Genomic DNA, 13,168 nt, shown 5'->3' on the forward strand with positions numbered 1-13,168 from the left:
TAAAAGATAACATCATGGAGCTTGGAGTGCATTGTTGCAAGTTTAAACATAATCGGTTGAACTGCCAGGGCTTAGTAGTTTTCTAAATAGCTCAAAATTGCCAGATGCTAAGGGGATTGTTGGCTCCACAACCTTGATGCACCACATGTAATGCTAGGAGAGAGTTACGTTAATAATTCATTAACCGGACGCTTCTCCAGTGCTTTTGCGATCGACAAAGGATTTGCTGCTGTACTCACTACAAGATCCAGCAGGCTTTGCTGCATCAAGGGCTGGGTGGAGCTATATAAGCTCAGGATCGCGCGCACTGCGCGCGCGCACCCGTGCAAAGCCCCGTTAAGTCCCGCTTTGCCGCTTCGCCGGGGCAACGCGGCTAGTGCTGGTTATTTAAGCTGGTGTTTTGTTTACAGTTAGATTCTAGGGAAGCACACTGTATTTAGGTGCTATTAAAACTTTGTGGCGTCCGGAAAGAGGCATCCCAGTGTTAAGATGTTTACACTTCGTACTGGCATGCCTTGCACCGAACGAGTTCATGCCTTAATGGAGTCCACTTCAAGAGACAGTCCAGCGTTGTCTACAAAAACGGTACGACCCTCTGCCAAAAGTGCACCGTGGGACAAGCGAATAAAGAAGAGAAGCTCACGACTGGATTTCGTCATGGGCGACCTAAGGAACTTTGGGTTCAACAGTTGTCGGACATTACGCTCTGTAGCTAGAATGCCTGAACTTAACAATCTAAGTGTATCGAATATAGAAGCGCAGCCCCTTTGTAATGACGTAGGGGCGTGCTCTGCTCAGCAATCTGTGGTGAATTCACAAGTGACACAGGTCACAGATGGTGACAAGGAAGTAGAAGAACAGCCATGTAACACTTCACTGTCTGATTCAATGATACTCCAAAATGCTCGTTCAGGGGTTGTTAGCTCAGCTCCCCTTCCGATAGAAAGCCAGGATGTTGGTGTTGCTAAAGATGTTGCAATTATTGAGCTGGAGTCATCGGACTCTTGCTTTGTGGCCAAGGACGACACTTTTGATCTTTCCAAATCGCCAGCATTGTTTAATACTGGAGACATTTCAGAATCTGAAAGTTCGATCTCATTTATTCCGCCGACTCCCAGGAGACCAAATGGAAATAGCTCGATTATAAGTCCGGTTCTCGTGTTAAAAAAAGATGATCCTATAACACTGGAAAAAATGAACATGGCTTTGATGGCTCTAGCTAGACTGTTTGAAACTTTAGACTCCAAAATCAATGTAATACAAGATAATGTTGATAATTTCCAGAGATCTCAGAAGGCATTTAGTTTGTCCTTGGCCCGAAAGCAAGAGGCTGATGTTGATCAGGCAGCCCATTTTTCTAAACAGTTGGGTATGATGTTATTATCCTGCCAAAACATTGATGACCAGCTGAATGGCAAACTGAACCCAGTTACAGTTGGGGGAAATATACAAAGTGTTAACACTGTTGTGCCCTTTGTTGAGGGCATTATAAGAGAGGTGACAGATAGGGAGACAATGAATGTACCAATGGGGCCACTATCTGACCCAAGAATTGAAATAATTAAATCTGTTCACGGTGGGAAGGGAGGAAAGTCTGTGAAGTCTGTGGAGATGACACTGGTGAATCCCATACCCGATCAGTTGATACTGAGGGAAGAGGAGGCAGGGGTTCCCATGGTTGATGATTCAAAAATCAGAGAAACACAGCAGTTAAAAGGGGCGTACACGATATTTGCAAAAAAAATCTAAGGGCCCCTCCAATCAATCCATGTTAAATCCAAAGAAGTCAAAAAATCAGAAGTCCAAAACAACGGCTGTGAGTGGGTCTACGAAACAATTCTTTAAATCCCTGTCTAAACCAGATAGATGCTCAATGTTAGCTTCTAGTGCTATCACAAAAAAATATCAAAATCTATCTCAGGAAAGACAAAGAATGTTGAACAAGGGTAAGGATCCCAACCATAGGACTCTCCCTTATGCTCCCTTAGATGAGTTGGTGCATGTTGCGCAGGAGCTGGGGAGCGGATCTACTAATGTAACGGCCCCAACCCAAGTGCCACCTGTACCGAAGAATAAGCGAGTGAAAGCTAACCCAATGCCCAATGTCACAGTCAATACGCAGGACCTTAGGAAAGCTGTGGATGAGTATATGAATCAATACCATCCTAAGCCACATGTGACTCACCCTCTGTCTCAGACTTTTAATCCATCACTGGAGGAACCTGAATTAGGGGATGATGAAAACACTAATGGCGAAAGGACCCTCCCGATTCAGGAAGTAAAGTCCTCTAAGAATGACCTACTAATAAATAAAACAATTTTGGATGCGCAAGACAACCTACAAAATAATATTCTATGCACAATTAAAGACTGTCTAGTTGCTTTGACCACGGAACAAAAAAGTCTTAAATCTTCCTTGAAGGCAATGAGGAGTGGCCACTCTGGTGTGGGAAATCCATCTCATGAAGAATGCATCTCTAAGAATGTAACGTTTAAATCCCCACTGCAGGAGACCCAATGCTACAAGACTAGAGATTCACTTAGTAAACGGAATCATTCTGATGTTAAGGTACCACACAAGAGTAAAAAGCCTACCCAATTGTTTTCCCTGTTCCTTAGTTGTCGGGGGGGGTTCCTTTCCAACATACATAATGAACAGAGGAAGCATCATGCAAATATTTGCAGATATCCCAAATTTGGAGGATATCTCCTCTGGTGATCTAGTACAAGTGGAGTTCCCCGATGATAATGATCCAACGGTGTCCTGTATGTGGTTAAGTTCTCGCATCATTTACAATATCATTTGGTCCGCTAGATCTGAATTCTTTGATTTGGGCTTTGATTTAATTCCAACTACTAAGGAATCCCAGCCGGTGGAAGCTATCACTAAACCAGCTAGTCAGGTAATTAGTGGTGAGCATACCTCAGGTAGGGGATGCAGCTGTGGGAAAGCATAACTAGGAATTGATGACCCTGATGTTCGGGGTCAGAAATTGGTAGTCATGAGCTGGAATACGAGGGGATATAAACATTTGTTAAATAATGCTAAGTGTGATCTCAAAGATTGTGATCTAGCCCTTATGCAAGAAACCTGGTTGACTGTCCCCCTATCGTGGAACAATCATTATGTCCATTTAGTTCCAGCAATTAAGGGACAGAAAGGTAGACCAATGTCTGGGTTGGTGACTATCTCCAATATGTCCACGATAGCTAATATCTCTGAGGGGCCCAACCCAAACTCCTATTTGCAATGTTCAGTAATTATGTTCCAAAAGCTGAAATTTTTAGTTATAAATATATATTGGAACCCAATTGCAATTTCAACCTCTACTCTCCTTAATGATTTGAATACATTAATGGAAGACAATATAACTATCCCGGACATTGCGCATGTAATATTAGCCGGGGATTTGAATATGCATTTGCTGGCATCATCTAAGAAAAGGAGTTTGGTTCGGGTTTCGCCGTGGAGAACTTTTATTAACACGTGGGATCTAATTATGTTAAATGGGGCAGTGGAAACTGATAACCCTCCATCATACACGTGGTCTTGTGGCGCTCAAAATGCTACAATTGACTATATGTATGTTGATAGAAGGCTGTTTGAGAAAATCTCCGAGTTTAGGGTAGTTCCCACCATAGCGAGTGATCATTGGATTTTGAGAGCCGAGTTTGTGATCCAAACCAAGGAAGAACTTCGCTCCAGTCCAAATCAATTGAGTGGTCTTATTATAAACGCCCAACGAAACAGACTTTATTGGTCAAGCGATGCACTGCAAACATTTGCACGCAGTGTAACGAATGACCAACAGCGATTGGTAAGAGGTATGGATGTTGCTGATTATCATGATAAAATGCATCTCTTTGCCCCTGCTTCAACTACAGAAACTAACAAGAGCAGGCAGCAGCATATCCATATGTTTGATTTGGCCATTAGAGATCGAAAGAGGCAATACCGAAAACAGAAAAGACAGATTTCTAACTTACCGGTACAGTATCGTGAACTGACTCTACGCAAATTGAAGACCAAATATAGAAATTGGATTCGAGGTCACAAAGCTAATATGTTCCAACATGATGGGGAAAAATGGTTACAGATGGTCCAAACTAAAAATACATCACAAATCTGGAAAATGATAAATAATGGAGCAGGCGCTCCGCAGTTAACGGCACAACTTAATGGCGTGTCGGAAAAAAGTTGGGTCGCCTATTTCACTAGCATTTACGCTCTTCCGGCGAATAGTACCTCAAAGCTGAATCTAGAAATATTGAATTCAGCCTTTCAGATTAGTTTTGACCGTGAAGATGTTTTGTTTTATATCAACAAAGCTAGCTCTTCAAGAGCTCCTGGTCCTGACGGGTTATCAAATGATGTCCTAAAACAGAATCCGGAGTTATGGGCATCTATTCTCTGTGCTATCTTCCAGGTCCTGCAAACAAAACAGGCAGTTCCTCCGTCGTGGTGTAAGGCCATCACAGTGCCAATTTATAAGAAAGGCGACCGAACAAATCCGGCCAGTTACCGTCCGATCTCTCTTCTTGACGCCCCTGGCAAGATTTTCAGCAGAATTGTTTTAAGAGACCTTGACAATTGGGCTTCAAAAGAGAATCGACGAGATCCATTTCAAACTGGTTTTGTGCGAGGTCTTGGCACAAGCATCAATATAACGACCCTCAATGCAATCAAAGAGTTATACGCCACAAGGAATCAACCAATATATCTGGCGTATGTTGACTTTCGAGTGGCCTTTGACTCGGTAGATCGGAACCTATTGTTGGAGAAGTTGCTGAAATTTGGCTGTCCACCCTCACTTGTGCATTTGATACATTTGCTTCATTCGAACACTTCAATAAAAGTTAAATTGAATCTAGAAGGGCTGCTATCAGATGAAATACCAACCAAACGCGGCCTAAAACAAGGCTGCATCTTAGCCTCTACATTGTTTAATTTGTTTATATTTGATCTTGGCAATGAATTCAACAATGTTGTGAATGACGCCCCGAAACTTGGCAACCAGGTCATTGCATGGCTCCTGTATGCAGATGATTTAGTTCTTATCTCGCAAACACCGAGAGGCCTGCAAAATATGCTTAATAAACTTGACCAGTACGTTGCCAAAAACAACTTGACCTTAAATTTGGAGAAAACACAGGTGATGGAACTGGGGAGACTTGGACTTAGATCAAAGAAACAGTATTGTTGGCTTTTGAACAAACAGAGGTTAAAAATAGTCAATGAATACAAATACTTAGGAGTCATATTTAGCAACTCCTCCACTAATATACCCCAAAGAGATGGTATAGAGAGTAAATTGTCCACTCTAATCTCGCAAGCGAGAATCTTGCAATATAAGTATGGTAAGTTCTCGTGCAAACACATTCTCACCTTCTATCAACAAAAAGTAATCCCCATTGTTACCTATGGTTCAGAAGCCTGGTCACCTCCACAGGCTGGTTATTGAAACAAAATTGAGGCTAGGTTCTGGAAGAAAGTTCTGAATCTTCCAAACTCTTGCCCGAACGCACTGCTTCGTTTTGAGTTGGGAATTCTCTCAGTGAACATACAAGTGTCCTGGAAGAGATGCTGCTTATTTCGGAAATGTGTGATGGGCCTATCCAGCAATAGTGTGCTAAGAATTCTGGCAGACTATTTATTGCGGTCAGAACATTTATTCCCAGTAAATTGGAGAGCGGCTGTTTTGTCGGATCTAACAGAAGCTAATATCACATTAGATCTATTACTATCCAATCCTACCAAAGCCAAAACCAAATTGTATCATTTAGATTGGCACATAACGCAACAGAACTGTATGAAGCTAAAAGATTTTGATAGAGCTATGTTTGGGCATAAAAAATTCCAAGGAACTGCTGATTATCTATTAAAATGTCCTTCCCATAAATTGAGAAATCAAATATTGCGATTTCGTTTGAATCTATGGCCAACGAAACAAGTTTTGCTAAGGAGGGGTATCATTAAGAGAGACTGTCTTTTTTGTCGATTCTGCAATGATGCAAAAGTCGAAGAAACATTGAAACATCTATTGATAGAATGTGCTGCATTACAATCACAGAGAAAGGACTTGGTTGACAAACTAACAAGGCATCATTACATAAGACGCTCTAATGATGAGCTATGGTATGAGCTGTTCGCAACCCCAAAGATAACAATAAGAATAGCCACTATCCATTTCCTAAACAAAATATTATGTCCCATATTCAAGTGAGTAACTAATCTGCCCATTGGAAGAAATGGAAGAAATGGGATAGTATTTGGCTCTCTATATATATCTTGATTGTGGTATGGTTGTATCTGATTTTAACATGTGATTGCAGGATAATTCACAGGACTAGATTCGCTAATTGAAAGTAGCTGTGTAGAGGGCTCTACTTATTTGTTCTAATTACCAGTCAAGCAAATGCTATGTAATTCCTTCTATTTATCTCACACAGTTCCTTTTTTTTTTTTCCTTTTTTTTCTTCTCCTTTTTTTTCTTCTCCTTTTTTAATGATGTATGTATCTTGTTTTAAACCTCGTTTTGAAAGGTTGATTTAATCAGCCATCCAAAATAAAAAAAAAATAAAAAAAATAAAAAAATAATTCATTCACTTATCCTCATTTTGAATTTTTGTTTTCATTGTAGACTCATACGTTCATCAAGCGTTCTGAGGTAGAAGAAGTGGACTTTGCAGGCTGGCTATGTAAAACACTGGGCATCAACCAACCCAGCACCCCAACCCGCACTGCAGTGTGAAAGGAAAATTCGACTGATTTGCATCCGTCCATTCATCTGTCTGTCTGCCTGCACTGTTCTTTGCCAGAAGAGCCTCCTTACCAGAAGAGCCTCCCTGCCCCTTTCTCCTCTACCTTGGCCCTCTGCGGCACATGCAGATGGTAGGGTTGCAGAGGAGAGGAGGAAGAAGCAAGCAGACGTTGCCTTTGCTTTTTATTTTAATAAGTAATATCTCAGCCTGACTGAGTCCTTGAACACTTGGAAGCAATTAAGGGGGAAACAGAATCATGGCCCTGCTGAAGGACTCATTCAATCGTATCCTCCAAGTGGAATTGGGATAAACTGGTTTCGCACTCTGTATCCTCTAGTCTCTTAGCTTGTTCTTGTGCTGCAGTTGAGAATGAGGACTTTACAAAAGGATAGGTATATGCTTCTGTTGGGAACATCTGGAGGAAAATCCCCACAGAGTGGTGAAGAACAGTGGTGTAAATTAGAGATGTTAATGGGCCACTGCATCCCTTTCTCAGGAGCAGACCTAATCTATTTAAAGGATGAGTGTTTTGGACAGGATTGTTTCTGTTCTGAAGCCACAGATATTTCAGAATGTGCCCTTTTTAGATCTTTTAGTCATGGGTGGGGAGGGATGTAAAACATATGCTCCCTTTTATGGGGAGGGCGATCTTTGTTTTGTGGAAACTGTGGCTAGGGGAGTTGAGAATGCACATTGCTGCTTAGCTCGTCTACAGCCAATCCAAAAAGTCAGTCCGGGTAAGACGATTCTCAGTTTTATGTTCGGTTTCCCTTCCTCCCTTTTACTCCTAGTGACGGACTGTTGGTCAAAGCATGACACACTTCTTGAAGGGTGGTGCCAGCATCCTGCCCTTATTAAGCCACATTTTTAGCAGGACTTGAGGCGCTTCTATCATGGTAATTGCTCAGCATGTCTTCACTCAGTCACATCGGTGCGCTTGGATCAGAGGATAGAAGGAGGGGGTGCTTGATGGGAAATGCCCTGTGATGTCTGTCTCCTGAAGCATTCAGGTAAAAAGATTGGTGGACCTAACTGCAGTCCATTCTGGTCTTGTGGAATTTGATAAAAAAACAGGTACTTTAAAGTCAGTTTGTTGCTAATATATTTGTGATAAAAAGGGACCGGTTTATTACTGCTTTCAACCAGACAGTACTACAGCTTCATTCCCAGTATGCTGAACACTGGTTATGAGTGGATACTACTAAATTGCAAAGGACAGAAATTGTGCATATTATGCTAGCTGCCTAAATGGGTGATGAGTGGCGCTTACAAGGAAAGATATATTGGTTTGTTCATGCCTGCATGCAAGGAGACTGCTTCCTGCGGACCCCGGCGCAAGATGGATTCACACATCTGGATACAGCTAGATATGGCTACATGAGACTCAATTGTCCTGTTCCCTAAACCACTTTCCCTGCTGCTTCAGACTCCTTTTCCAGCATAGCTGCTAGAAATGTTCAGCACACCCATCAAAACCCTATTTATTTGCATTTGGCATATACTCTCTCCGATGGACTGTTTCTGTTGATTGGAGTCTCCATTGCAACTGTCTTTGGTCTCTCAGAGGAAGGCAGTGGAATGACGCTTTTGGAAAGATGGAACAGGGATTTCTGGGTTTCTTTCACTCTAGATGTGTGTGCTGCGCTTTTGCCCTGATCTTTATTTGCAAGGGCAACTTGGAAGGAGCGAGTAAGGACATAGCCTCTTTCCTGGATTTGGCCACTTCTTCCACCCACATTGTCCAGACATTTCTGGCTAGGCTGTGCAAAACATATGTTAATGGGCTGTCCAAATAAAATTGTTTTCTTGTGGGAGGGGCTTACCCACACTTGGGCGCATTTCATGCTGACTATGGTGCAGATAATGCTGGGTGTTCAAAGAAAAATATTAAAGTATGGAAAAAGCATTCAGTGTTATGTCTTTGACTTATCCCGTTCCAATCACAATTGCGGGTCTAATAGTTGAACCCTTTTTGTTGTTGCATTAAGTAGTCATGCACGCCATCATGCATTTCTCTCATAACCTACTGTTCATACAGGGTGGCTTCACTCATTTTCTTTTCAAATATGTATGATCGCAATCGATTGTTCCGTTTCTCCTTTGAACTAGCCAAAGATGCATCTGCATCCCTAGTAAACCGTAGCCATGTACGAGTTGCATTTGGGGAGATAAAGGTTACTGTCTAGTAAATGTGATTGCTCCTTCCAAATTCAAATGCATATTATCTGAGCGTGAAAAGGAAAGTGGTGGTGAGCGTGTGGCAAGCGAGGCGAGTGTTTGATGTTCACAGTGATGAAGTCCCCCACCCACTAAGCATGTATCACACAAGTTATTTTTGATCACCACGCGTGGAATAAGTAGGGTGTGCACTCAAGCTGTGCTGCACACTTTGAGAGTGCCTTGATGGCTTCACATGGATAATATTGGGCAGCACCATATAGTGTCCGTCATGCATGAATTACTGACTCAAGGGTCGGAGGAGCCAGTTCATGAGTATCTGATATCAATACTGTTAAGCGTTAATATATTCTGAGACTAACTTTCACTCGTTGCTTTTGGGAATACTGTTGTCTCTGGTTTGTTCGGTTCTCTACACTTTCATGTTTCCAAATATGCAATCTTGGCGTGCATAGTAGTAGGTATTATTACCTCCCTGTACAATTTCAAATGGTGTATGCCAGCTCTCCTACAAAGTGCCTGGCTATAGGGCTGTATTCCCCAGGTGCACATGATAATTACTTGCCTTTCTTCTACTGGCAAGAGAGAACTGACAGCCATGGCTCCACTTTTGGGTGGCCACATCTTCTGGAGATGCCGATCACCCGGCTCAACTGTTGGTAACATCCATCTGTCCAGCAGAAGCTGGAAAGTATATACAGTCTTGCAAATTACAGCTCTATTGTCCCTCAAAACATGAATGTGTTTCCCTATACATTTGTCTTTTATACAATATGTTACAGACATCAACAAACATTATTTTAGTTCTAGTCTCACATGATTATTTAGAATTTCTGTACTGCTATATTTTCTGCCCAAATGGTAACCTTCAGGGAGTTTCACTCAGATATTCTCATGACTGAGCATAATACCCTCGCCATGACGGCTAAACCCACCTCTTCACATATTGGTTCCATTGATGCCCCTACTGCAGTCTAGCACGTCACTGACCAGTTGACCGTTGTATCTGCACTATGGCGCTGCACCTTATGGTCCAATATAACACTTTCACCACCATGTTTATCCACTTCACCACCACCATAATTATCTATGCTATGATCACTATCCACATCACAATCAGCATCATCTCTTCCAGAGCATCCCCTTACTATGTCTAGTTACCTCTTCAACCTGAGGGCCTCCCTCGCCACCATAAAGATCCACGCCACCTCTTACTTCTCTATTTAAACTGGCTGTTACTGGCTTACCCATGCAAACATACCTCATCCCTAAACCACACTGCATCAGGACCCCAAAGACTACAGCACCAGCATTGCAGACATAGGGCCACATCACGAGTTGGGCGGTAGCCCTCAAATCGTGCGTTAATGGTATTAGCGCCACAAATACCGCTCCGCCTGATCGGGACCCTGCACGGACACAAGGGGCCAGCGTTATTACAGCCAGCAGCAATAGATCCGACAACACACATCAGTATTACAGATGTATCACAACTCCATGGCCAGGGGTATTAACAGCGGAAAACGGGAACTAATACAGCTAGGATTATCCCCAGCCTCCAGCTTTGGAGGAACATGAACCCAGGTGTCGGGAATGAAGCCACAGGTGCAATAAATGCACACCAGAGGGCTACATAAGACCCGCTCGGGCCCCAAACATACTTTCCAAAACCATGCTGCTATTCTTTGCTGGAAGCCATGACATAACGCACCTGGAGCTAAAGTTGCAGGACAACCAGGCCAGGGCACAGGGAGCACGGGGTGAGGAGGATTAGAAGGAGGAGGAGGAGGGGTAGAGCCACCCCAGCAAGGCGAGCGACCATCCACAGGGTCAGGCAATAACACCCACTTGGTAACTGAGTACCGCCTGGGCAGGGAGACATTACTGAGCTGCTGGCCACAATACATGAGCAAATTGGGAGCAGGATTAATAGCCGACACAGCCGTGTCCCCACTGGTGAAGCTGGTGGCAGTTCCTGGGGACAGGCAGCTTCCAGCACTCAGTGGCCATGATGCATGGCATGGCACATTCGACATTCTGCGCAGTCCTGGGCCAGTTGCTGGATCCCCTCCTGCGGCATGTAAATGAACATATTGCACTGCCCACCACCCAAGCCAGGTCAATTACATGAAGGCACGTTTTTATGCCATGCCCAACTGCCCAATGTTATTGCAGCCATCGACTGCACCCATGTGGCGTTGGTGGCCTCCCAGGCCCATGAGGCCGTAAACAGGAACCGCAAGCACTACCACTCCATGAATGTGCAGATGACCTGTAGCCCTGACCTCCTGATATCCTACTACTGTGTCTGCTACCCATTATCCACCGACTACTCCATGGTCCTCCCCAACAACACACTGCTGGAATACATGGAGAGGCACAGAGGACAAATGACCTGGATGGTCGGTGAGTAGAAACCCAGCCAAACATGCAGGTTGAATCGCAGAACAAAAAAAGAGGTGTGGGATAGGCACAGGAAGCATTGCATTTCAAGAGGAGGCACTGGCAGCGCCTGTGCAGAACAAGCACCATTTAGGGGGGCCTCTGAGGTTGCATGCACACGTCTACTACACCTGGACCCACACATGGTGATGGACACACACAGCTGCCACCACACTAACACATCAGACCACATCAACTACAATGCACCTTGAATGTGCCGCAGCGCAGATCCACACAGCAGCACCCAACAGCATGTCCATCCCATGTGGAAGTCACCCGCCACAGAACAGCCACCACAATAACACAGGGTGCATGCACAGGACAAGTAATGTATTGCATGATATACAAAGGATGCACACCCATCACACATAGACATTACATGCCCACGTTCACATAATGGCCAAATATATTGTGAATGCAGACCCATGCATGAGACAAATGACTGTTGTCAGTATTCCACCCCATGCAGTTGATGTGGACGATGACCCCTGTGCATGACCCACGAACACCATGTGACCACGCCTACAACCATGCCCACGGCCGGACACAGATCTGCATAGAACGCACCGTTCGGACTCTTTAAGGCATGATTCAGGTGCCTGCCTAGATCACACTGGAGGGGCATGATGTATGCCCCAGACAAAGTAGCCAAAATGTGTCCTGGTATGTGCAATGCTCCAGAACATTTGCCTCGGGCGGAATGTGCCCCTATCCCCTGACAGGCAACAACCAGGGGACGATGACCACGTGGCTAGAGCCAGAGCTGACACACCCAGGGATGATGTGAGGGAAGGGAGACTGCCCAACAGGCACTGATAGACAATTACATTTAGCACAGTGATTTGAGCCATTACATGACCTGCAATATTGAATAAAGAGCACAAGTACACAATCATGACTGTCCTAGCATTTTTCTGAGTTCAACATGATTTAATGTGACTTGTTTAAACCCATCCCTCCTACCCACACCCATCACCAGCACCCCAACACACAGTCGTGCCTCCCTCCACACACCCCCAGCATAGCCCCCCAAACCACCAACACCCCAGTGCACATTCCCCCACTTCCCCACTCATCTATGTGACGTGCACACAGGCCAACAGTACACACTCCATTCAAGATGGCCGTGCCCTCTTCCCACAACCCCTAGCATCTGGGGAGCGCTGGCGCTGGGACCTCCACCTAGGCGTCCCCTGTTGGGATTTCTCTGTGGGGGTGGTGAGGAATGATGGATTTGAGGCTGCCATCTGCAGCTGCTGGCGGAGGAGGGCATTCGAGTCGCGCATCTGCTCGAGCCCCATGCAGAGTTCCTGCACCCTCTGGCCAAACCCAGTCATGGATGCAGTGAATACTTCAACGACTTTCCTTGTACATGCATTGTCCCGCGCCATTGTCTTTGTGGCCCCTTTGATAGCCAGACTGATGGCCTTCACATGGTGGTGTGGTCAGTTGCAAAGCCCTCCATGTGGCACAGTTGTGCCTCCATCGCATTAAGGCGCTCCATCAAAGCTCCCAAGGCGGCAGTCTGGTGTGGTGAGGAGGGTGTACATTGCCTTGTGTCTGGGGTCCCATTGGAACTGGTGTCCACATCTGGCTAAGGGTGTGGGTGTGTGGCCCCTGTGCCTGGCTCTGTGGGGTTGAGCTGCCCCCGTTATCACAGACTGGGCTCTCAGGTGGTGTTTGCGATTGCTACGGCAGGCTGCCGACTTGTGTTGCAGCTGCGACCGCGTGCTGGTCATCTGCTAGGGCTACTCGTCCCTCCCTCCTCCAGGGTTGTGATAATTGA

At 44.8% G+C, this 13,168-nt stretch overlaps 1 protein-coding gene across 1 annotated transcript in view; it reads left to right on the forward strand.

Moving 5' to 3' along the window:
- MAP2K2 (mitogen-activated protein kinase kinase 2) overlaps window positions 1–8,668 on the forward strand; it is a 374,633-nt gene extending 365,965 nt beyond the window's left edge. Inside the window, exon 11 of the mRNA XM_069649393.1 lies at window positions 6,642–8,668. Coding sequence (XP_069505494.1) covers window positions 6,642–6,752 — 111 coding nt within the window. The 3' untranslated portion in view covers window positions 6,753–8,668. The remainder of the gene's footprint in view (window positions 1–6,641) is intronic.
- The last annotated feature ends 4,500 nt before the right edge of the window (window positions 8,669–13,168 follow it).

Source organism: Ambystoma mexicanum, chromosome 1p (assembly GCF_040938575.1).
Source record: "Ambystoma mexicanum isolate Mex_15411 chromosome 1p, UKY_AmexF1_1, whole genome shotgun sequence".
NCBI classification, from domain to species: Eukaryota; Metazoa; Chordata; class Amphibia; order Caudata; family Ambystomatidae; genus Ambystoma; species Ambystoma mexicanum.